General features: G+C 40.2%; 2 protein-coding genes and 1 non-coding gene across 6 annotated transcripts in view; 1 reads left to right on the top strand and 2 right to left on the bottom strand.

Annotated features, from left to right (window-relative positions):
• The window catches only part of ANGPTL2 (angiopoietin like 2), a 35930-nt gene extending 25008 nt beyond the window's left edge, over window positions 1-10922 (top strand). Inside the window, exons 3-5 of the mRNA XM_054997355.1 lie at window positions 5753-5946; window positions 7659-7929; window positions 9467-10922. Coding sequence (XP_054853330.1) covers window positions 5753-5946; window positions 7659-7929; window positions 9467-9666 — 665 coding nt within the window. The 3' untranslated portion in view covers window positions 9667-10922. The remainder of the gene's footprint in view (window positions 1-5752; window positions 5947-7658; window positions 7930-9466) is intronic.
• The window catches only part of RALGPS1 (Ral GEF with PH domain and SH3 binding motif 1), a 283344-nt gene that overhangs the window by 164832 nt on the left and 92232 nt on the right, over window positions 1-26280 (bottom strand). For all 4 annotated transcript variants that reach the window (XM_054997350.1, XM_054997352.1, XM_054997353.1 and 1 more), the window contains exon 9: window positions 17154-17280. In XM_054997350.1, the coding sequence (XP_054853325.1) occupies window positions 17154-17280 (127 nt within the window). The remainder of the gene's footprint in view (window positions 1-17153; window positions 17281-26280) is intronic.
• TRNAV-GAC (transfer RNA valine (anticodon GAC)) lies at window positions 4214-4286 on the bottom strand. The gene has a single exon. It is a non-coding gene; the product is annotated as a tRNA-Val (tRNA).

The following is a 26280-nucleotide window of genomic DNA, read 5'->3' as shown; positions in this document are numbered from 1 at the left end:
GCTCAAACAACTATTAATACAAGAGGGCCACACTGCTACCTTAAGCTTAAAAAAATGTTTGTCATATTTAAGCCAAGTACATCTGTCACACAGGCCTATGTACCAAGCCTTGCTTTGTAATCAACGTAACAGTGGAATTGCGAAGCAAACTCTTTTTTTCTGTATAAGAAGTCTTGCTGCATCTTGTCTATTTTGCTATAAATTAAAATACTCATTCTTGTTTTGGAATGAGATTTGAGATCAAATTTGCGGATTTTTGTGTTCATTTGGACTTCTAGTCCACGTTATCAATATACATAAAATGTGGAAGCAATGAACCCAAACACAGTACCAAAACATTAGTCAAAATTACAAACTTTACCTTAGCTACCAAAAGATGACCCCTCCCCCAAAACCCTGCACTGAAAGATATGTGCATTTTACATTTTACTAAGACCTGTGGAAACTGCAAAAAAAAAAGGTCTGCTTGGGAGAGTTCCATTCTGTAGATCACAAATGATAACACCTGGACCAAAAGATTTGAGACCAGTAGCACCTTAGAAGATCAACAAGATTTTCAGGGTATGAACTTTTGAGAGTCAAATCTACCTTCATCAGAATCTTGACCAAAAGTGCTTTGCAGGATAAGCTGCCATCTGGCAAGGATTCTCAGGAATATAGCATAAGCTGGTCTAAAAAGGCTCTTTGAAATCAAAGTCCAGTAGTATATCAATATAAATTTAACAAGTATAGTAGGGATGTTGGAGAGATCCAAGAAGAGATATGCAGTGGTTTACAACAGGGGTTCCCAACCTTTTGAGCCTGTGGGTACCTTTAGAATTCTGACACAGGGGTAGGCGCAACCACAAAACGGCTGCCACAGGAGGTGAAGTAAACCACAAAATGTCAAGAGAGTGGGGTTGTGCATAACTAATAGTAACTCTTCAACATTTCAGGCAGAATCTGGATGCTTTTCTAAATGAATGTGTTGTTTAAAAATATTTTCTTGCATACACAGCTGCAGTAACAGAGTGAAGATCCCTGTGCTGTGAGGGCAGCTGTTGCTGAAGCAACTTTTAAAATACCTGCACAGCCAATCAAATCTCCAATACCCAATCAGAAACCCTGTTGGGCAAAAGCCCCACCTGACCCCATTCACTTTCTAAAAACATTTAGTGGGCATCAGGAAAGGTGTCCATGGGCACCACAGAGTCTATGGGCAGTATGTTGAGGACTACTGGTTTACAAGTAGGCTGTAGCATAGCTTGCAGCTAAAATTTGGAGCCAGATTATTAACCAGGCTTGATGATTTGGTCCTTCACCAAAGTTAGTATCTTTTACTGCCTTCCATCTTGTTTTGAGGACATAGTTAAAAGTGCTGGGTCCGACCTATAAAGCTCTAAACAGCTTGGATCCACAGTATCTGAAGAAATGCCTTCTCCCATGAGTACCAGCACATTCTTTAAGTTCTGCTTCTGAGGCCTTGCTCCAGATGCCCCAACTTCTTTAGAATAGCCCAGGTGGTGTTGCCTTATGGAGTGAAGACTGGGAACAAACTTTATCCATAGTGGCTCCCCAGCTGTGGAATAACATCCCCAAAGACACTCATTTGACACTAACCTTATCATCCTTTGAATACCAGATAAATATATAACACTAGATATTTTAAAAATGTTTTTATTATTTATACAAATTTCTTTACTTTCATTTTGATACTGTATTGGCATTATTTTGTTCGATGATTGTAAACCAAGTATCTAAACACAAAGGTGGGATACAAATGTTTTAAATAAATAAAACATCACAAGGTTTGACTTGTGCTGTGGTGTTTTGCCTATAAATGCTTGAAAGCATGCCCTTAGGCCCACTGTTTATCTTATTCTCATCACATACATGTCCATCATTACATCCAGAAAAAAATACCCTCTGTAGTATTCTACCATTTAATGTCTTGAGCTCTTCAGTAAAAAGATCTGGGGATAGAGTCAGAGATCATGTGGACCACCAGCTGCTACTAAGCCTTGTGTGTGTGTTATGTGCCGTCAAGTCGCCTCCAACCTATGGTGACCATAAGAATGAAAGACCTCCAAAACATCCTATCATTAACAGACTTGCTCAGATCCTGAAAACTGAAGGATGTGGCTTTTTTTAATTGAGTCAAGCCATCTTGGTTTAGGTCTTCCTCTTTTTGTACTGTCTTCCACTTTTCCTAACACCATTGTCTTTTCCAGAGAATCTTGTCTTCTCATGATGTGGCCAAAGTATGATAGCTTCAGTTTTGTCATTTTAGCTTCAGGCTTGATTTAATCATAACCACTTATTTATCTTTTTGGCCATCCATGGTATTCACAAAACTCTCCTCTAGCACCACATTTCAAATGAATCAATTTTCTTCCTGTCAACATTTTTTCAGTCTTAACTTTCACATCCATACATAGTAATGGGGAATACCATAGTTTGGATTATCTTGAACCTGGTTCCCAGAGAGACATCTTTTCTACTCTGATTTCTTCATTGCAGTCTCCATTTTGGTTGATGATCGAACCAAATAATAGAAAATCTTGAACAATTTCAATTTCCTCATTGTCAACTTTAAAATTTGTGTAATTCCTTGGTAGTCATTATTTTTGCCTTCTTGATGTTCAGCTGTAATCCTCCTTTGGTGCTTTCTCCTTTAGCCTTCATCTATAGTCATTTCATGTCTTCACTATTTTCTGCCAGTAACATGGTGTCATCTGCGTATCTCAAATCATTAATGTGGCTTCCACTAATTTTCACTCCACCTCCTTCTAGATCTAATCCAACTTTCCTTATAATATACTCTGCATAGAGGTTGAACAGGAAGGGAGATAATATGCATCCTTGTCTGACACCTTTGCCAATTGGAAACCATTCTGTTTCCCCATATTCTGTCCTGACAGTAGCCTCTTGTCCAGAGTATGGGCTGCGCATCAAAACAATCAGATGTTATGGCAACCACATTTCTTCTAACACTCTCCATAGCTTTTCATGATCCACACGTCAAAGCTTTGCTGTAATCTATAAAACACAGGCTGGTTTTCTTCTGAAATTTCCTGGTATGTTCCACTGAAATGAAATCCGGCCTTCAAGTCAGAGTTGACTTATGGTGACCCCTGGTGGGGTTTTTAACCATCATAAATTTGCAATGTGATATTTTTTCTGAAACCAGCTTGAACATCTGGCATTTCTTGTTCCATATATGGCAAGAGTCTTTGCATAGGAAATTAATGCGATAGTCCAATAGTTGCTGCACTCTTTGGCATCCCCTTTTTTTGGAATTGGAATGTAGACTGTGTTTCTAGTCCCTGGGCCATTGTTTTGTTTTCCACATTTGTTGGCACATTCTTGTTAAGATTTTGATGGACATTCCTGTAGCTTGAAACAGCTCTATTGGTATTCCATCTACTCCAGGTGCTTTATTTCTCCCAACTGCTTTGAGTGCAGCTTTTACTTCACTTTCTAAGATTTCTGGTTCTTCATCAAAGATTCTTCATCAAAGGTATCTGTCAATCTTCCATCTCTTTTGTATTGTTCAGTGTATTGTTTCCATCTTTCCTTTATTTTGTCCTGATCAGGTACAGTATTTCCATGTTGATCTTTCAGCATCCCAAGCCATGGCTTGAATTTCCCTTTGATTGCTCAGATTTTTTGGAACAGATCTCTTGTTCTTCCTTTTTTGTTGTTGCCTTCTATTTCTTTGCACTGGTTATTATAATAGATTTCTTTGTCTGTGTGTACAAGTCACTGAAAAGCTGCATTTAGAATTTTAACCTTGTTTCTGTCACCTTTTGCTTCTCGTCTATCTTTAGCAATTTTAAGAGTTTCCTCAGTAATCCATTTAGGCTTCTCCTTTCTTTTGGCTATAAGAACAGAGTTTGCATTCTTCCTTGATAATATCTCTGGTTTCAAGCCATAGTTCTTCTGGCTCACAATCAATTAACCTTACTACTGCAAATCTGATCTTTATATGGTCTTTAAATTTTTCAGGAATTTTAGATAGTATTTTGGCATTATGATTCTTTTAGTGTTTCTCTTTAGCTTTATTCTAATTTTTGATATGAGCAACTCACTGTGTATATCACAATCAGCTTCTGGTGAACTACCCTTATACCTGGTCAGAATATAGTTCAGTACTGTCCAGCTTGATTGGCAGCAGCTCTCTAAGGTCTCAAGCAGAGAAAAGTCTTTCCCAATAACTGTTATTTGAGAGCCTTTGAGATACCAGAGATTGAACCTGGGACCTTCTGCATGTCAAGCAGATGCTCTACCGCTGAGCCACAGCCACATCCCAAACACAACTGATAACATCCTAAGGAAAACTTAAAATGTGAGGTGGCTTTAAAGGGAGTAAATGAGCAGATGGTGTTAACACTTTACATCAATGCAATGTTCGACTTATACCTTTTATTATACCTACTATTTTTCTCTGAGACCTCCCACATAAAAAGGATATACTCAGTTATAAATCACAACACTCCAGAGGTTTCACTTCAAATAAAAGTTACATTGCATTATAAAATATTTTGCACGCGCTCTTTTTCTTTAAAATAATTGCAAAGGCAAAGGTGAGGTTCAAACACGAAATATAACTGTCAAGTGGAATCAAGCCTTTGTCTGAATTTTAAATAGAGAAATATATTATAAGCACTGATAACCAAGTATGATTGGAGCATCCCAAAGCTTTAAAAAGATGTTGCAGTACAGTGTGCTTTTACTTTCCTGGCTATTGAAAACAAGTAGATGTTGAACTGGTATTTTTCAGCTTGAAGTATAGAACGGTGGGCTTGCCATCCCCCACCCACCCACTGCCCCCTGGTCCTGCGCATCTGGCTGGAGGGGGGAGACACAGGGGGGAATGCACACACTCCTGCACTGAAGCCAAATTCATTAAAAATTGCCTGTTTGGAAGCAATGTTGAATGAATCTGGCTTCAGTGCAACCTGCAGCTCCTCTGTCACATCAGAAAATGACATTATTTTTCCGGGCAATGGGGGAGCATGGGAGCCTGTTCCTTGGGGGTAAGTACCCTGCTGCCCTTTACCCCCCTCGAGCCCCTGGGAACCCTGGGAACCCTAATGTGTGGCAAATTTCATTCATTGTGCTACTAACAAGTAAATCCACAAACAGAATTGTCTACAGGCAAATTAAACCAAAAGCCTCACTGTTCCAGCAGAATCTCTTTATCTGTCAATATACATATATTGGTAGATGAAGAGGACTACATGTAGACCTACTGGGGAGGCCAAATGGAAGGTGAAGGGGAGGGGGGGCTGGATGTGTCTTTTCCTTGCTTAAAACAGCTGCCAATTGAACAACCTCTCTCAAGCCTTCTAAAACCAGCCCCAATCATGTGTTGATGTCAGTGATGTGCGACAGATATTTTTCCAATGCTGTATTTTTCTGTGGAGCATTTCTGTCATATATATGTAAATACAGACTGTTTGTTTACAGTTGTCAGGGCTGTTGTGCAGCAAATCAATCATACAGATAGGCTAGTCAAACCCCAGTGTTGTACACGGTGTATTTACCTTCTTTTGCTAACATTGTTTAAATTTTGCTAACTTTATTTAAATATTAAAATTATTTATTTTAATGTGAATTGGAAAACTTCCCAGAAAAATTACCAAATAAATTTTCCCAGAAAACCCACCTCACCCACTGACGTGCTCTTCTATCAAGCAATATTCCTGGCAGTAGGAGATATTAGCACAACTATGTTAGTGACAGATATTGTTAATCTGTTTTCAACCAGGTCCTTGGAGAGACTGTCTGCAGGCTCTGGAAGATGGCCATGATACCAGTTCAATATACCTTGTGAAGCCTGAAAATACAAACCGACTGATGCAGGTCTGGTGTGACCAACGACATGATCCAGGTGGCTGGACAGTAATCCAGAGACGTCTGGATGGATCTGTCAACTTTTTCAGGAACTGGGAAACTTACAAGGTTAGGACATATGAAAAGGACTGGATAGCTTTGTTTTAAGAAAAATCCTCAACATTTATGTTTAAAGTCTAACAAGAATTTGCCTGAAGTTGTTAGGGCATTTAAGTACATTCTTGAAGACTACTGGTTTGCACCTTAGGCAGTCTCAAACAACGCAGAAGAAAATGGGGATAAGTGATTTGGGGAGGGGTTGTGGGTCAGTGGAACAGCCTCAGCTTTGAGTGCAGAAGATCTCAGGTTCAGTCCCTGACATCTCTAGTTAAAAGGACTAGGTAGGAGGTGATGTGAAAGACCCCGACCTGAAATCCTGGAGAGACACAGCCAGTCTGATTTTGATGGTCTGATTCAGGAAAAGGCAGCTTCATGTTTGTTTTTACTGATACGTTCATTGTCAGAGGTAGAACAGCCATTGAAGGTATCTTTGTCTACACACCCCAACAGACCAAACAGTTTTGACTGGACTTTGAAAAAATCTGTCCAGGACATGAAATTCTGGAAGCCATGTGGACTGTGGCCACACAAAAGTAGCAAGGTTTTTACTTTGTTTCTTTTAAAGCACACAAAGAAACAGTCAAACTGACAATCCAAAATTCAGGCAGTAAGTAAGCCCAAAGAGACTGTTTACAGGGAGCAAGAGCAGACGGTCAATTAGAGGAAGAGAACAACCGAGTTACAAAGGAGCTAAAAAAGACTAGTAGCATAACAGGGAAACAAGTAGCAAAGAAAGGAAATGATCTACAGTAATCTGTTGCAAATTTATTGCAGATGCAGGAAGTTCTTGTCAGTAATCATATTTATAGAAGAAGAACATTAGGAGGTTCAAATTGCTCTGTCCTTTCCCCTCCGAGCTGGAGAATGAGGGAGGACCAAAGATTCTTAGAAAGTTTTTCCATCATGCCTAAGAATGACTTTCCAGCTAAAACACCAGGATGAGCCACAGCAGAATTTGGTTTGAAACCCACAGGCCCTGAAAGGTGGAAAAGAAAACACTGTGTATTGATAAGACTCTAAGCTTAATTCACACTTTTCTTAGTGGCACAAGAGCGGCTTCCCCGTGGCTTCTTCCTAGGCTGTTCTACTACAATGTAATTGAATGAGGTGTAACTAAACAAGCATCTTGGAGCCACGTGAGGACCAATACCATGTTTTTTCCCATATGTTCTCCTTGATCCTGCCCAGATGACATTTGAAGGAAGGCATCATAGCATTGGCCTGCCCTGTTTGGGCCCAAGGTGCATATACAGCCAGAGCAGCAGGGGGAAAAGTAACAAGAAAGCAACTCCCACAATGTTACAGCAACCTATGATTTGAACCTAAATCTGCCCAAATAAAGGAAAATTGTATTTTCTTACCTGAGCTCTTTCTTAAACTGCCAATAAGAGAATATGTCAGAATCAACACTGGTCATAAATTCGAAGAGGTAAGCACTGGTCCACAAAAAACCAGACAGACACTTAATAGCTTCCTCAACATCTTTTGGAAAATAATATTTTTCTACTGACACATAGCTCACAAAGGCAGAGAATAGACAAATCAAAGGAAGGAACTTAGCATTATATTTTCAGAAAAGACACTGCATCCCAGGAAGCTCCCTTGAAATTATTATGAAAGTAATATAATCTCACTGCAATTAAGGATAGTGTAAGATAGTTTTATAAATTTGACACTCTGTTAATTCATTTTTTCTCCTCCCCCCCCTTTTATTTCTACAGCAAGGGTTTGGTAACATAGATGGAGAGTACTGGTTGGGCTTAGAAAATATTTACTGGCTGACAAATCAAGGCAACTACAAATTGCTAGTAACCATGGAGGACTGGTCAGGCCGTAAAGTATTTGCTGAATATGCCAGTTTCCGACTGGAGCCAGAAAGTGAATATTATAAGCTACGTCTGGGCCGATACAATGGTAATGCTGGAGATTCTTTCACATGGCATAATGGAAAACAATTCACTACACTGGACAGAGATCACGATGTATATACAGGTACAAAAGTTATTAGGTGTTTTATGTGAATGTATCTAAGAGAAATAATGTTTATAACATTTTATATTTATATAACGTATTGAACAAACTGAAAACAAAGCTACTCTTATTAGACATCAAAGATATACACCACACAACCTAACCCTTAAGTAAATCTGTTTTTGCAGAATGTCTTCCCAAGAACTCCATGCCAGCTGTCTGCAGAACACAGTTGCATCTCCAATAGAGGCAATCAGCCAGCAAGTGGGTTAGGCAGAACAGGCACAAAGCAAGAATTTAGAATTACGGGGATGAGAGAAAAGCTAAGTTAAGCCAAGAGCCCCAAACCAGGAGCCTCACTGCCTGAGATGCTCAGCCTGCCTTGGTTTCACAGATGGCTTCCTAAACAGTCCCTGGCCAAAAGTGGCATGGGGTAGTGAGATAACAGGAAAAATCAAGGTTCAAAGAAATCCATTTAAGAGACTCAGTCCCATATTAGGAGTGCACAAATTCTGGGCTTGGCTGACTATCAGTCATCATCCGTAGTTGACTTAAACCCAAACACTTCCAAGTTCTCTGACAGCCACAGAGGACTTAGGGGAGAGGAGAGACATGCTGCTTCTATACCACTCTCCGAAACTCAGTACAACCCCACCCTTCATATGGTTTTTCACATTTCCCATTGAATTTGGGGGAGGTTAAGACTCTTGTGTCAAGCTCAGCACTAAATATCTTTCCAAATCTGAAATCTCGGACTATGGAGAGGTTGGAAAAAAGGGGATGAGGTATCTTACTTTGTGTTGAACATAGTAGTAGTTAGCTAAAGACATGGTGTCCAGTGGTAAGTGGGAAAAGGAGATTTGGGGGGTTCTGGTTAACACAAGGTTTATAATAATAACATTTGATTTATATACCGCCCCTCAGGACAACTTAATGCCCACTCAGAGTGGTTTACAAAGAATGTTATTATCATCTCCACAACAGTAACCCTGTGAGATGGGTGGGGCTGAGAGAGCTCCGTGAAGCTGTGACTGACCCAAGGTCACCCAGCTGGCTACAAGCGAAGGAGTGGTGGATCAAACCCAGTTCTCCAGATTAGAGTCTTGTCACTCTTAACCACTATACCAAATTGGCTCTCATTTGCATTCTCTCATAACACTTCTCTCACATATTTGGTGGGGAAGAGGAGAACACATCTTTAAATCAGGATTGGCCTATGAGTACACGGGGGTTGATACAATATGCTAAGGGGAAACAATTCATGCCATGTGGTCTTACAAGACTGGGAAGAATGATACAGGTACCTATTTCTTATCTTATAGGAGAGATGAATGCACTTATTTAGTAAACCAATCCAAAGGATATTCCATCACCTCAAACATCATGCTGGTCCATTTTTGTCCCCTTCTGTATCCAAAGAAAAATTATCTTCCCATATACATCAAATATTATTTATTTAAATGTATACAGAAAACCAAACAGTTGAATATATAAGGTAATATTAGCTAAATTGATACATGCTACTTTTTCACACTGTAATTCTCTCTATCTGTTATAGGTAACTGTGCTCATTACCAGAAAGGTGGATGGTGGTATAATGCATGTGCACACTCCAACCTTAATGGTGTCTGGTATCGGGGTGGACATTACCGAAGTCGATACCAAGATGGCGTCTACTGGGCTGAATTCCGAGGGGGCTCATATTCACTGAAGAAAGTTGTCATGATGATCAGGCCTAACCCCAACACGTTCCACTGAAAACAAATCTCCTCATGCCTTTAAGTGAAAGGCACTGAATGAAAAGCAACAACATTTGGAGGTGCTATATATAACACATCTTCTAAGCAGCAAAGAATGTAATATACTGTACATTGACTGCTATTAACTGGAGGACTTGTATATTGTATTTTTGAAGAATTGTTCCAGAACCAAAATGGCAAGAAACTCCTCACTTTGTATTAAAATATTTTTTCTTTTAAAAAATTGTCAAATAAAATGGACTGTAGATAAATTGAGATGCTAAAAATACTGCCACATCAACTAAATATTTTTGTATGTCATATACATATTTTCAATACTGCACATATTAAGGACTGTACAGCAAGACTTTTTTATATAATAAATTCATTTGACACAGGAAATTATATCCTCTGAAACTATGTAGCCAGTACAGCACTACAGAAAGGTAGCGTGGTTGTTTCTTGTTAGCTGTTAAGCAGTGTCTGCTTTGAAGAGTCTGCATAGGACATAGCACAGATAAAGCCCCAATATTCTCTCAGGGCTCAAGGCAATATTTGATTTCGGCAAATGAATAATTTCATTAAGCTTGTTATCCTTACCTTTATTTCTTTGTTATTTCATTTGTCATTATCTGTAAACTGACTGAGCAGATGTGTTTCTCATCATAGAAACAGTACCAGAATTTTTAAGTGAATGCCCACATATTTCAAAAGCAACCTTGATTTTATTTATCTAACATAAATACCTTTGTCATATGAATGATAGCTTACAGGTTTCAAGCTATTTTATACCCCAAGTGTCATTATCTGCACTGTAGTTACAGTAATAATATCCATCTTTGCAGGCCAATGATGGATATAAATTTATAACCTATTTATATACACTTACCCAATAGGTTTTGATCAGTGGGAAAGACTATTTGTAATCTAAAACTGTATTTTTCATATTTCATTATTATTGCCAAATATAAACATTAAAAAATTAGGAGATCATCGTATTTGTAAAGTCAATTGTAGAAACTTGAATTCCTGCATTCTAGTATTCTGCTAAGATAAGTTTCCAAAATAAAATTATTTTAACATGTTATAGACCAGTGAAAACCATAAATTTTAAACTCTTATTACCTCATTTATTTCTTTCCTAATGTATGATGTGTGTTAAAATATTGATGTCTGACATAGCATGTCCTGTATATAAATGAAAGTAGGGATTTTAATATATTATCAGATTATCCTTGTAATAATTAACATGTTTAATAAAAGCAACAAATATTATTCTGATGTTTTTGATTTTATTCTTATATGTACATTAGGTAATGAGTAAAGCAAAAAAAAAAAAAACAGAAAAAGAAAAGACCAGATATTCTATTACTACAATGGCTTTTCTTATTGCCTTTCTGGGGTCACTTTAGAGCTAAATTGTGTTTAAAAAGACACCCCCCCCCAAAAGGTCACGAAGTATCACAGCAGTACCAATTCCTTCTGGTATTGTCCACAACAGCTGTGCTCTAGACATCACACACACATTATCTTCAGGGCTTGTGGAGACAAGCTCTGAAAACCCCACATGGACCAGCTTTTAATTATTCATATATGCAGCATAACAGAGGCTGCTATACATCCTAATACACAATATACATACATATGCATATGTATACATGTATAAATAATGAATAGTACATTATTATATTCATGTAATCTTACACACTGCAGAGCAGTGACACTGAAGATCTAACACAGATGACAACCATTCTTAACCACATAATTAAGGAACATTTCTAGAAACCTCATTGTCAGGGGCAGCAGTGTGTGTAGTATAGTAAACTGGATCACTCAATCTCACCCAATTCCCCTCCATTCCACAGCCCTCATCCCACACTGCCGTTGTACATGATGCAGGTCCCTGATCCCCAGTATTGCCTTTTTTAGTAGTCAACTCTTCCTTCCTGTTTCACCAACCTGTTGTATTTAATCTGGTAAGTTTCTACTATATTGTATTGCGAGGTGCAGCCTCTGACTGCCGATTCATTTAACAGGTTCTGCACACTGCTCCTCCTTAAGCCAGCTGCCTATGTCACTCCCAGTGTACTAGCCCTTAACATTCCCGTACGCTCTTCTGTGACTGTTTCAGGCTATACAGAAATTTGTTCTTCACTTCCTTCCATTCATACTCCATTATATTATCAAAAGATCTTTCACAAACACACCAACAGGTATGCTGTACCGGCTTAACTTTTAGAATAAAACTGCTTTAATCTTACAAGAACTCTGTTCATTTAACATACTAGAAGTTGGATGGATGATTTAACAGGGACAGTAGCAACATTTTCTACTTGGAGATGGGTTATTTGTCTTCAAAGGAGTGAGGGAGGGGGGGAAATTGTCCCAGGTATGATGGAAGTATCAGTAGAATTTTTAAATAATGCATTAAGGGTTGAGTACCTTCACTATAAAACGCAAAGCAGGAAAGATTCCGGGGGGGGGGGGCAGCTTGGCTAAAAAGAGCAATTCTGATTCATATGTAACAGGCAATACACAGAAAGAAGTATTAGGGTACAGTAGGTAGATTTATGGGGGGGCGGGGGATGAAGATGTCGATTCTTTCCCGAAAAACAAAGCGAAATGTCATGGTGTGGTGAGAGTGGAAGTGCTTGTGGACTTTTATTGCCTACTGTTTTGCAAACCCCCTCCACTGAATCCACTAACCCCCTCCCAAAACACCGGAAGACAGAAGAATTAAGATTAAGTTGAATTAAGATTATTTCACTTTAATGATGCCTCAGAATTATATGAGCCAAGAGGATTTGCCAAAAGTATAACAGCATATCATTTTTTTTGCAATAAAATGAGCCTAAAGGGCTGCAGTGGTAATAATATAAGGAGTTCCAGCTCCTCTTGCCAAGCAGATAACAAAATGCATATTGATTAGCAAAAGATGCCAATATGAAAGAAGAATCTTTTAAATCTTACTCCAGTTGAGCCCTGTGGAGAAATACCCTTTAAAATTAAAAGTGGATTCAACAAATAAGTTAGGTTTCTAAAACCTAATAAACATTTTCCCCCAATTTGAGTTTAGCATGCTCAAAATCCCTGTCAGCATGCCCAGAAGTAAATGTCAAAAGCCCACTGCCTTCCATGGGAGCTATAAAAGAATAACACAGAAAGTTTTTGTATATATGCACAGAGCTGGACCAGCAACAAAAATGTTTAAAGCCGTGATTTTACTAGCTGAGGCACATGTGATGACACTGATATCTAGACTTTACGCCAGATACTATATGTACTACACACCAAGGTTATGAATGTATTTTGATATGCTGGTATCATTCATTTTATGCTTCAGATGTGACAAATAATATAACCTTGAAATAACCCATGATAAATGCTAGCGCGGTCCGACATAATACCTAACTTCACACGGAATATATAATTGAGGTTGATGGTCTAAGGAATAAAAAGTTACGGAATTTGGAAAAGGTTCTGGAATTTTTTAAAAAGTTCTCAAAAGCCACTATTTCCTCAAACCACAAAAATTGTGCAGTGTTCAACTAAAAGTCAACCTCATAATCTTGAATAAAAATCTAGAGCTTCTCCTCACTTCCTTTCTTCTTCCAGCCATAAAAATTACAGGCAGAGAAGATCCTGGAAATATTTCCTTTGATGTTAATACTACTTCATTAATTCCAGCTCGCTTTCTTTTCCACAGCATGCCACTCCCAACTGCAACAACTACCAAGTTCTTGGCAATTCTTTCAGCAGCTGTTTTTAAATTTCAGATAACATAATAGCCCTCAAATGGGGAAAATCACAGTGAAAATGTTTTGTATTTTTAAAAACCACGTTTTTAAAACAAGTTGCAAAAATATGTTACACTTCTTGCAAACAATTCATCCATGCTTCTTAAGGTCATTGTCAGTTAACCGGTTCTCCTGAAGCAGAGAAATAGAACAACACATAATTAATGCTGATGCTATAGCAACTACCTACAAGACTAGTATGTTGGAATAGACAGAGTGAATATTGAAAAGCATCCACCTGAGAACCTGAGCTGCATTTAAGGATCCCATTCCCCTGGTGGGGGCAGGGGATCCCCCTCTTTCACTCTCCACCGCCCCCCCCCCACTCACCTGGCAGGGGAGAAGGGTGCAGGAACGGGCCTCCTAGGCACGCTCCCGGAATCAGTGCGATTATGTCACTCTTGGGAATGACATCATTGTGACGCCAAGAGCGTGTGTGTCCTTTGCAGCAGGCAAACTTGGGCCCCAAACAGGTCAAATCAGGCCTGTTTAAGACCCAAATCGGCCTGCTGAGAAGTGCATGCGTGCTCCTGCACCCACTGGAAGTGACAGGGCGCGGGCTGAGTGAAGCATGCTGGGCCACAAGAAGCGTGAGCGCCCGACTTACCGGGCGTTCGGTTTGCAGCCGCAGGGTGGGGAGGCTGGGCGGGCGCGGCAGCCACCATGTCGGCTTGCCCGGCGTCCCTCTGGGCAAGCCGACAGCCAACAGATTTGAATCCCGGCTGGCCAATCAGCGGCGGCCGGGAGGCAAGGGGTGGGGTGGGGCTAGCTGCCGGACCTTGGGGAAGCAGTCTTCCCTCTGGTCCGCCAGCTCGGCACTTAAGCAGGCACCCGCCCTGCTCTGCCGCATTCTGCTCCTGGCTGCGAAATCCCACCCACTGCTCCCTTTCTGTTTTGGGGTTAGTTGCTTGTCTTGTCACAACTTGTCATAGCGGTTGGTCATTGGATCGGATCTCTTTTGGGGGGAAGCAGGGACTCCACCCTGGTTCCTGTTAAGGGGGTTCCCATAAGGAATCTTGGGATTGAGTCACGGAGGTGCATGCCCAGCTCGGGGGCTGCCAGGGCTGACTCACTACCAGGTGGCAGGGGAATCATGGAGAGGTGTACACCCATATGATCTCCCCACCTAACGCCACTCCTTGGTTCCCCCTCTCAGCAGGGGTCTGAGGGGGGAGGGTCCATCAGCTGGCAGGCAGGCCAGCCGATGATTGGGGATCCAATCCATATGACTGCCAATGCTCCTTACCAGTTGTTTCAATACAGTTGTGGCCAATTTTTTCACCCAGTCATTTGTGTGGTCTCAGTTTGTCGCCATGCCCCTGCCCTCCTCCTCACCATCAACATTAGGCTGCAAAGGTAAGAGGCAGGTCCCTAGCCTCCCGTAGGGACAGTAAGGGGACTTGGCAACCCTAGCTATAATACTAACACTAAATATAGAAAGGGAAGTTTTATTTATTCATTTAAAATATTTATATGTAATCTTTCCACCTAAAATCCCCAAGACGTCAAAAAGATAATTAAAGCATTAAAATTACTTTTAAAATACATATATAAATACAGTAATAAACTTATCTATATATAAAAAAATGCACACACAACTAGGGAGGAGGGCCAAATAAGAGTTTACTGGGGTAGAAGCAAGGAAAGATCTTGAGAACCAAAAGTTACAAGCAAAATATTAGCCCTAGACGGAATAAAAGGTTATGTGAAATTTAACGGATGATAGTTAAGAGAACGGCATCAAAAGATCTTCTGTGCCAAAGATGTAGTACAGATAAAGGAAAGAAAAAATATCTTCATCTGTTAACTGATTTCATCAGCTAGTGTCAGTCACAATGGATGCAACAAATTAAAATGTCTTCATGGTATAGTGGTTACAGATAGAGTGCTAGACTATGATCTTGGAAACTCAGATTAGAATCCGTATTTTGCCATGGAAGCTTATTGGGAGACCTTGGGCCAGACCCACATGTATTCGCTACCTAACTTACCTCACAGGGTTGTTGTGAGGATAAAATGAAGAAGAAGGGACTGAGGTAAGCTGCTTTGGGTCCCCCATGTGGGAGAAAGGCAAAATACAAATGAAATAAATTAATCTCTATAGTTCCACATTGTCCTCTTGCTCAAAAAAGTAGTGTTTTAGGTAGTCTTTCCTCATTTTCTTTTTTACTATGGCCCTGTACCATTAACACTGAGGTTCACACCAAATGAAAAGCCTAGATATCAAAAATTAAGCATAATTGTCTCCAGTATCACCAATGGAGAAAGCACCAGGGAAAGAAAATCAGCAAAACTAAGTATTAACAACTTTTATACAAGGGGAGGGTGGGCAGAGGGAGGCAAGAGCTTTATTGTGTATGTAACCCCTTTCCACATACACAAATTTATACTTGTCACTACAATCTAGTAATTTCTGACAATCTGGCACATACAAAGAATACACACACAACTCAGCCAGGAACAGTTATCTCAGACATAATGAATTAGGACCCCCCACATATACAGACAACACAGCAACACTATCCCCCAATCATATGAGCAGACCCAGGATTCACAAATGGTGCCTACCTCAACATTTGAGGAACATCTTATCATTAAATATACCCAGCTTTTAGATAAAAAGAGAGCAGAAAGATTTGCTGAATAGTTCTTCAGCAGTCACAAAATAAACACAGAAACACGTCATAGGATTGAAGCCAAAGCATACACAGTGAAAAGCCCAAAGAAAATGAGTTAATGAGGGTCCTCTTACCCACATTCAAATACTAAACTTTGAGGAGGTCTATGCACATATGGCAGGGAGTATATTATTTTACTATTTCTGTGCTCTAGAAGTTTGCAGTTTTAGGAAGTATGTGAAAAGAAACGTATCTGATCACTAAAATCAATACCTTTCCAATTCTGGAAAGCAGCAAATGAAAATGTGAATGTGTGAGGGTGTGAATCCCTGCAATTTCTATACTAAAGAAACACCATACAGATATCCAGCGTCACATATCACAGATGAATATCAGCCACAATAAAGATGAAATCTTTCTATTTTAACCTCTAAAGACCATATTGTTCGGTAGGAATCTGCAGAGGAAAACACTAAATCTAATAGAAGAATCAATTGGCCATGTTCAATAAAGTATGTTACATAGAGAGAATATCTTTAGTCCTGTTCTAGTCAGTTTATTCCGGAAATAATTTTTTTTGTCCATGTAAGAACTTGGGAGGTTTTTCCCTTTTTCTTGAGTATCAAGCACAGAAACATTTAGAGACAGGACACGGGATATAGCGGACTGAATTTCAAGTACATTTTTTCAGGAAGACTTGGAAAATCAGCCTTGGTTCACACTGTTCGCCATATTTAGGGCAGATAGGAATTTTCCATCAGACCAAAGCAGCCAGTGACCTTGGAGAGCTTTGAAGGGAGGAGGGGCTCTGGTGTAGCACCCTCATGAGAGAACCTCTGTGTTAGGATAAAGGACCTATTCTGCTCTGGCTGTTTCACATTCTCCACAGCTCAGAAAATGGAGACTTTCACCTCATCACATGGCAGGAGGGCAACAGCCACATTCCCAGTTGCAAGGAAATTTCACACACAGTCTAACTGAACCACACTGGTTTAACATGTGGTTGGGATCCAGTATCCCTTTTAGAACCAGGAAAGATATCTTATTGAAGACTGTTTTCAGCAGAACAAGACAACAATGTTCACACTTACCTAAATAAGGAATACAGGGGACCATCTTCAAGCATCTGATGTATTCCCGCATCCTTTTATAATTATCTTCCTTAGACATTAAGTAATCCAGCTTCTCATAGGTGGTCTTGTCTTTACGATTCAGAAGCTGAAAGGGAAGGAAATCAAGTTATTAAAATTATTCAGAAAGGAAAGCTGATTGAGCGCAGGAAACCATTCTGGGTAGCTTAGATTAAGTTAAAAATTGTTTTTGAGTTTTCCTTTGCAATGGATTTTAAATAATCTACAAAGCCAGTCTTAACTCTGTATGTGAAAGTCAACATTTAACATTTTGAGGATTATTCCAGGGAAGTTTCTTTTCACAGAATTGAAAAAAAAAGGAAATTGTTTTAATTTAGTCACTATTTTTATCATTTAATCAGGTAAATATACTATGTAGCCTATAATGACGTCTTGGTGCTGCTACCAAGCCTTCATTTTGCTAGGCTATTTTATCTCCTGCCATCTGACGAACTCATCTCTGCCACTACCACAGGCTCACAAAACATTTCATGCCATTACTAGCACAAAGGCCAAGAACCAGCAGAGACGGTGCAAGACAGAAAAAATCTAGCAGATTTAAACCAGAAGGTATTATATACAGTGGAAAGAGATACTAACCCACAAACATTTAAAAAAAATAGACTGTTACTCAAATTACTCAGCTTTTCAGCAAATAAATCACGGTGATTCTGGCCCAATGGACTTTTGTTAATGGTAGCATTCCTCCCTAACAATGGAACTCCAATTTACCTTGCCATGAGTTAATGAGATTTCCTCCTCTCACAGCACTCAAGACTAGAAAGTTGATATCCATAACCACTGTTTGGTTACTCTGCCAAAATCACTTCTAATACACCTCTTGCTTGCTCAAGACTTCTCTTCATTATTTGGACGTTTTCCTGCAACATCCTTCAACATATCTCCCCCACCCCCCAGGCACCTGACAGTCAGGAAGCTAACCTGTGAACTCGCCTCTACTCTCCTCCCAAGCTCAGGAAAATCAAATTCTTTGTGTTCAGCTTTTATACATCCTGCAATCAGCATCTACTCCAAATATCCATTTCTGCTGGCATCACCCTAGACTGCTGTTTCAGAAACTTCCAATTTCTGACAGACATTACTTGCTTCCCTCTTCCCAATTTATCTAGACCTTTACTTGGGCTTTTTGCTTCTGTCCCCAGTGCAGCTCCACCAAACCTCCTACTCCTGCTTTGTAGTTCTGAGTCTCCTTTGGATTATCAGCACCTAGGTTCTTGGGCCCATCCCTCAATGACTTCACTGCTGAGAATCCTACCAGCATATGCAATACACCTCCCAGCTTTCCTCTCTGCTCTCCATCTCCAATCTTTCTCTCTTCTATTAAGAAACACTTCACAGTTTGTGTTTGGGGGGGGGGGGTGTCATTATTTGGAATATTTGCATTTCTTGTGGACATGTTAGTATTCAGTGCTATTTATGTCTGTGACATTATTCTGGCTGTCTGCATGTATTTTATATCCTGCTCGATAAATCCCCTTTCCAAGGTATCAGATCTCAGTGGTCTTTTTAGAACTTGCCCAAGAGTTTTGTCCCTTTGTTAAAACAGTTTGTTGCAATAGATCATCCTCTATATGCCTGCAGCTCCTTTAAAAAAAGGAGAGGCAGTGGAAGAAAAGTTCGTTTCTTGTGCTTGGCTTGTGCTAGAATGGAAACTGGGAATGGGTTTCATTGACATGAACATGTGTCTAGCACGCACGTCTTCCCAACCACATGTGGTAACAATGGGCCAGCTTGCTCCTTTAGTATAAAAAAAGCAACTGGCTGCTTCTTACGCATTTGCATTTGCTCTGATGCTTCACTTTCTTTCTTTTATTCTCAGCTATGCTGTCTTACTTTCTGTTGTCCAGGTTATTATTGCTTTGTTCCTCCATGGACCAGCACCACTAACTCTATGATTTCAGATACCTCCAGATTTGAAAGTATACCTTTATCGTAATATTCAGCACACCCATTTAATTTCTCACACAGCATCCAACCTGCTCATACTTGACCCAAGTACCATGATTTCCTAGTGCAGAGCCTGACAGGCATCAGATTTTAGAGACACAGAAAACACTCTTTTGTATTAATTGCTTAATTGTATTAAGTTCTATAAAAATGACAGCCATCTTTATGGACCTATCTTTTGGTAAACATAATCTATATACCCTCACACTTCTGAAGACATTCCTCTAGTGCAATACATTAAGAATATTCTACTATCATAGAAGATGATAACCTGAAATATTAGTCTAAGGCAAAATTAGGCAAATGGTGCAACATTAGAATTCATAAATGTAGGGCTGCTGACAGCTATCATGGCCCGCAGAAAAAGATCCTTCAGTGGTCCCCTCACATTTAAAAGAACAAACTGAAGATGCTTGAGTGCCTTTTCGGTTCTGGCTCCCACCTGGTGGAACACTCTATCTGCTGAAATCAGGGCCCGGCAGGACCTACTATCCTTCCACCGGGCCTGCAAGACAGAGTTGTTCTGCCAGGCATCTGGCTGAGGCTGGCTGGGAAAAAAACGTGTGTGTGTGTATAAAATCTTAACTCTCCCTGTGAAGGCTGCCCACTATCCTTTTTTAAGTGTGTATGGATTTTTATTGCATTTTAATATGTTGTTTTAATTGTATTTCGTATTTTAATATGTTGTTATCCGCCCTGAGCCCACTTGCGGGGAGGGTGGAATAGAAATTTGAAATTAATTAATGTCTTACTGGAATTTTATACTATCACTCTCAGTAGCCCTGTTACTATGGAATGATACCTCAAGTTTTCAGGCTTCACATGATAATCTGCAATACACATTAGGTCATTAATGTGACATATATATATGAGTACAGAAGATGAACAAGAAGCTTTACACTTGCCATGAGACACACATTCCACAGCATATGAGACTATGATTTGGGGTTTATAACACATATATATGCTTGGGAAATGGAGAGGGAGGGGAGGAAGGACTGCTGTGAGGTTCCATGCAGGTTTCAAACTATACATGCCCACATATACAGATTTTGAGGTGACTGACATTATGTGTGTAAATTTTAACTGAGTATGTTTCATGCATTCTCTTGGCTATGCAGTTTTTCAAAAATTAATAATGCAGTCCCATGTTGAATTGTTTCAGTCTAATTGATTTAAATAGGTTTAGTCTGGAGGAGACATTGCATTGTAAGAAATTTAGATGCTTTGAGCGCAGCTGCAAGTGCCCTAGCCTACTACACAGGTGTCCAATCTAAGCTTTCAGAAACAATGATAGCCTCCAAAACTATTTAAACTATTTTGTTTTCAGTTCTGAGACTGGTTACACATGTACTTAAAACATGTGAAAAATTTCATGTGCTCCGAGTTAAGCATACACATAAAAACGTAGAATAATGATCCTGGATATAAACAGAGCTGGGAAGCAAACAATGCCTGCCAAACCCTCCATTGGCAACATGCTGAAGTTGCTGCAATTAAGCAACATATTGCAAGAGAACTTATTTGAAATTTTTAACTGTTAAAACTGTAACAGCTGATCAAAAGAATAACAATACTTTATATCAACAAACAAAAGTATTTATATTTCAAGGCAAGCAAAATTTTTCCTATCTTCAAACAGCAGAATCTCAGAATATCATAGGAATATCTTCCTGGCTTAATACCAAAGATTTGCCATAAAAATGTAAAATAAATTAACTTATTTTCAAATCATACATGTTCTTTAAAAGACAAAATATAGGATATCTAGTATTTCATCAGCTAGTATGTAGGAAGTTCTCTCTTCCCGCTAAAACCCACTTACCAAATAATTTGAGCAAATGCATCAGCTGTAGCCAGCAATCACTCACATATTCAGACAAGCTATACAAGACAGAGAGGAAATGTTGCCGCCTGTTCATCTTCCTGGCAGTGATACTAAGTGCATAACTACACTACTGACATATACTGGGTCCAACAGCCATTCAGTCCATCCAGAGAATCTCTGGATTTATAGCTTTCTGATTTGGGAGCACTACGGTTCTCTATTCAAGAATCAGAAGCCCTTTACTACAATTCCTGGGATAATTTGGGGGAAGCCATGATCATTAAACTGGAACAAAGCAAATATACATCTGCAGTACATGTTTGTTCTGCATGTTCACAAAGTGAAAAACAAGCATGCTGCCACAGTATTCCTGTGGCACATACATAACTGAAAAAGGAAGTCCACTGATTCACTGGTGGGCAATGTCGCAGGTGGGGGCGAGGCTGTAGCAGAGGCAAAGAACCGTGCCAGTGAGTGCAGAGGGAGAAACGCAGGCATGGCTGGGCTCCTCTCTTGCAGCCATGTGGTTATCACCATTCCTTACTGTGACATCAGAGGAGATGGAGCTCTCTCCTGCCCTCCCTCGGGACAGGAGACATTCTGTGCTGGCCTGTTACAACTTTGGGCAGTTTTGAGGCTTTGGACTGGATTCGCTGTGGTGAGCATGCGATCTGGGCACTCCACTCTGCATTTATTGGGGCCCTTATGGGATCTGGGGCAAAGTCAAAGGGTACATGTACAGGCGGGGCTGTTGTAGGCTTTATCCTAGGTGACAGGGGCCATCTGGTGACACCATGACAGCTGCACATCACTTGCCATCCTGAGGACTGTGTTGTGTTGTTATCACCTATTTCCTATGTTGTGTGTCATCTATTATATCATATAAAGACATTGTATTTTTAGATTATAATTCGGTACTGTGTCTTTAAATTTACTGCAGTAGGTTGCTTTTCTACAGTCTTGATAGAATACGCGGTGCCCTTTCTTTGTGCTTAATCCTGTGGTGCTCAGCAGGCATGCTGGAGAAGGGAACATCAAACCACAAGGGACTGTTCGATGCAGCAGATCCATTGCCCTATGCCTTTCCAATGCTCCAATGGATGTAATCAATAAAGTTGTGGCCCATTTCATCCAATAATGTTGTGTTGCAAGTTCTCTGCTCAGGGCACCAGCCTCACCATAATATATGGAAGCAAAACAAGCAGACTGCTACAGCTACACTTTTCGTGTGCTTACCTCAAGAAAAGCAAGGGAGGAATAAAACAACAACAACTGTGGATACAGTAACCATAAAACTCCTGAAGGACAAAATAGAATTGCTACATAGCTGAGGACAAGCTAGCACATTCTGCTATTTCATGTGAGATGGGTTGTAGGGATCTCTTTTGGTTCAAAGCAAAATCCAAAAGCAAAGGGAATTCTTTTATCAAGAATAACCAAAATAATACAAAACACACCAGAACTCTTTATCAAGACGGATTTTCGAAAAGGGAAGAGGAGGAGAAATGGTTTAAAGTAGGCCAGTCAAGTTTGACCTGATAATCTGGTGCTGGGTGAAGCAGGTATCAGGTTCACCTTTAACTGTCTGGGAAGCAGAAATAAAAATGGAAACATCCAACTGAAAATATAAAAAACCAGCCATAATAAATCCAATGTCTCTCTAACACCAGAGGGAATATACAGGGTCCTATGCTAAATATTAAATCTTTCTGCCACTACTTGAGGTTTCATTAGGAATCCCGGCCTGTTTTAAATCTTAGGATGACATAGGACAATATATTTCTTCCACAGACAAGTTTTTTGTTGCATACTGTCAAATAATTTTCAATGGCAAATATTTGCCATTGATAATTTATGTGGACAGAGACAAAGATAATGGAGGAGGTACATTGGAGAGCTTTCTCAGAAACCACAGGTTGACAAGTTTTTGGAATATTGTGTACATCTTCAAATGCATGATGTGAGAAAACAAGAGAAGCTTGTGGTTTTGGCAGCCTTGCTCACAACTGGTAACAATCAGAGAACTTGCGTCTTATTATAGGTTACTGCAAACTAGAAGACAAAGCAAATTGTTTCAGGAAGGAGTAGGATTACAGAAGGATACAAAAGAAGTCTGAGATGTGATGAATAAATGTTATAACTTGTAACTTCTGCCAGCAACACAGAGATCCAGCACCACAAAGATTTACTACTCCAACTGCCTTCCTTTCACCTCTCTCTTATACACTGAAAACGGATGCAGGTCTTCTACCCTCCATTGGAACCTTCACATTTATCACTTCCTCTAGGCAAGAAAACCCATAGCTTCCTGGAAGCTATAAAATGACAAAGTCAAGAAAAAATAAATAAAAAATATGACAACTTTATAAAGCATTCAACTGGCTAAGTCATGCATTAAGACTATATTCTTTTTGTAGATACAGTCATTCGGGTATCTAAATCTTCTCCAGCAATAAAATGTGTAAATTCATGGATCTCAGTTATAAGAGCGTCTGGAATCTTCAACACTAAAGATAGGCAAAGAATTTGCAGCTGCTGAGACTTGTGAAATGCTGACTCGTATTACATTTTGCATTCAAATATGGCCACAAAATGATGTTGAATGTGACCACAAAAAAAGAATACTTCATATTTTATTCAAAAGTAGCACTTCTGCTCATTTCCCTCTCAGTGGTCAATGAGGCAATATACACAAATCAATGACTACTTTCTTGTATACTTCTTTTATCTTGTGTCTGGTTCTATTTTGTGCATGACAAGACATAGAAAATTTGAGAATCAAAGCAGAAGAAGGGAGTTATTCTGAAAAGTAACCAATATATATATAATATATGCTCAAGATCTCAACATTATACTACAAGGTTTCTTCTTTGTTTCTCCATTCAATGCCCTCAACTGAAGCTATTATATCTGCCTCAGCTAGACCATGGGGGTTTTATGGCTTTCTTGAAGAAGTGAGAAGGGGGTTGACTGCAGTGGGGGTTAGAGGGGGGAATGCTGATTTATAGAAATGTTATGTGTTTTATCTGGGAAAGTTTTAAGTATTACTAGTGAGCCGTGCTCATACTGGACTCTGTGAGCCATCTTATGTCCCCTGTGTAGGGAGAAAAGTGGGTTATAAACAGGGCTTTTTTTCTGGGAAAAGAGGTGGCGGAACTCAGTGGGTTGCCCTCAGAGAAAATGGTCACATGGCTGGTGGCCCCGCCCCCTGATCTCCAGACAGAGGGGACTTTAGATTGCCCTCCACGCCTCTGAGCGGCGCGGAGAGCAATTAAACTCCCCTCTGTCTGGAGATCAGGGGGCGGGGCCACCAGCCATGTGACCATTTTCAAGAGGTTCCGGAACTCCGTTCCCCCGCATTCCCCCTGAAAAAAGCCCTGGTTATAAATGAAATAAAAATAAAATAAGCAATATATTCTAATAAACAATCATCTGCACTCAATAAATACTCTTATAGAACTTACTGCTTTATTTTATTTCATAATTTTACTGAATCCTAAGGGTAAAAAGATGATAGCATATTCAAAAGGAAAACTTAAGGTATATAGAACAAGTTTCAAAAGAAGACAAAATTATTTCCGCATCTGGATCATGTGAGGAAACAGTCTGAGGTGTGTGTAATGAGTAAACAGAATAGCCAACAGGGTAAGTATTAAGCTGTCCCTCTTGCCATCCAAGCACCCTGAAAGTTTTTACTTTCTGTAAAAACAAAACAAAGCTATGGTTTTACAACAAGCATTTGCATGTAATGTGTAGTTTGTTTCTAAGAAAGGTAACATTTCTGTAAGATAGAAAATTGGGAATGAAAGCCAAATTACCCAACCAAAGCCATTTAATATTCATTTAATGGCCCAGCCAAGGTGCTACAGAGCCGGGGGAGAGAGTTGGGGGGTGGAACCTGGAGTGGGTGGGGTTTGGGAGGGGAGGGGTCTCAGTAGGTTATAAAGCCATAGAATTCACCATTCAGAGCAGCCATTTTCTCCAGGGGAACTGGTCTCTGTTGCCTGGAGATCAGTTGTAATTCTGAGAGATCTCCAGCTACCACCTGGAGCCTGGCAAGCCTAGTGCAGCTCCAGTTTTCAAACAAATTCAACAGCAGCATGTGCTTGAACTGGGATCCTTTCTAAATTCATGCTGCAATGATGGGCTCTAGAAAACAGCCTCTGGAGGGCCGGGCTGCCAGGCCTTCCCAGGCCTCCAGAGGGCTATGCCGGGCACCAAACTTTTCCACCGGCATGCTAGGCCTTCCCGGGCCTCTGGAGGGCCATGCCACCTTACCAGACCTTCCCACCTCTGCATTAGGCATTCCTGGGCCCCCGGAGGGCCATGTCAGCACACCAGACCTGCCTGTTGCTTCTGTGGCCACAAAGGCAGCAAGAAGGGCTGGTACTACACCGTACCCTTCCTAAGGCCCCGCAGTGACAGAGAAGGCTGCCGCACTGGCGCAGCCGTCCAGAGGCCTCCTTGGGAGGGCTGTGCCATGGAGGCCTTGGCCACTGCTTCTCCGGGTTTATCCTGGTGCAGGCACAGTGCTGCCGATGATTCACTGCACCTGTGCCAGTATAAAAAGTGAGTCATCAGCGACACAGTTTGCCTTTTATATTTTAGGATATTTAGAAAACTTTAGCAACAAAGAACATCTTCAGTGAGTATACGACAGCCACAAAGTGACTTTAGCTACTTGATGCTTGTAGTACAAAGAGTAGTATTTATCATCTATAAAAAGTAGTATTTTGACACTGTCTACATACTGCTATGTAAAGTCACAGAAAAGCATGCTTCTAGCATATACCTGGGCCTTGCAAACCCCTTCTTGTAGTTAAATAGCAAATTCTTAAGTCTGAAAAGAATTTCTGTGTGTAAGGCAGCAAACAGGGGTAGCAGTAAATTTCTTACCAGTACCGTCTCTCTTGGAGGGCTTGAAGCAGAAGATGGGAGGGTCCACTTTGGCCACTTTTTTATCAGTACTCGACAAGCCTGTATTGACGCTTTTGTAACACTTCCATCCCAGTGTCTGAAAGACTGCTATCAGAAACTAAGGGGGAAGTCATTTTGTGTGAGGGCACACCAATCCTCAGTAAGAATCCTTTGATTCTTACTGAGGTTTGGGAGGCCTTTTCCTCATCAGCAGCAACTACCTCCTGGTTACCCCACCCCTTTTAATTTGATGCCACGAGGAGCATCAAACAGGGTTTTTTAGTAAGATGACCGCAGCCAAGACACTCCTTACCTGTGTCTCTCTTGGTTTCCTAACTGAATACAAGGTTTATTCCACTAGTATACATCTATACG

This window comes from Eublepharis macularius, chromosome 14, assembly GCF_028583425.1.
Source record: "Eublepharis macularius isolate TG4126 chromosome 14, MPM_Emac_v1.0, whole genome shotgun sequence".
In the NCBI taxonomy this organism is placed as follows: Eukaryota; Metazoa; Chordata; class Lepidosauria; order Squamata; family Eublepharidae; genus Eublepharis; species Eublepharis macularius.
Note: the sequence above shows the minus strand (reverse complement) of the source record. Positions and strands in the feature narration are given on the sequence as shown.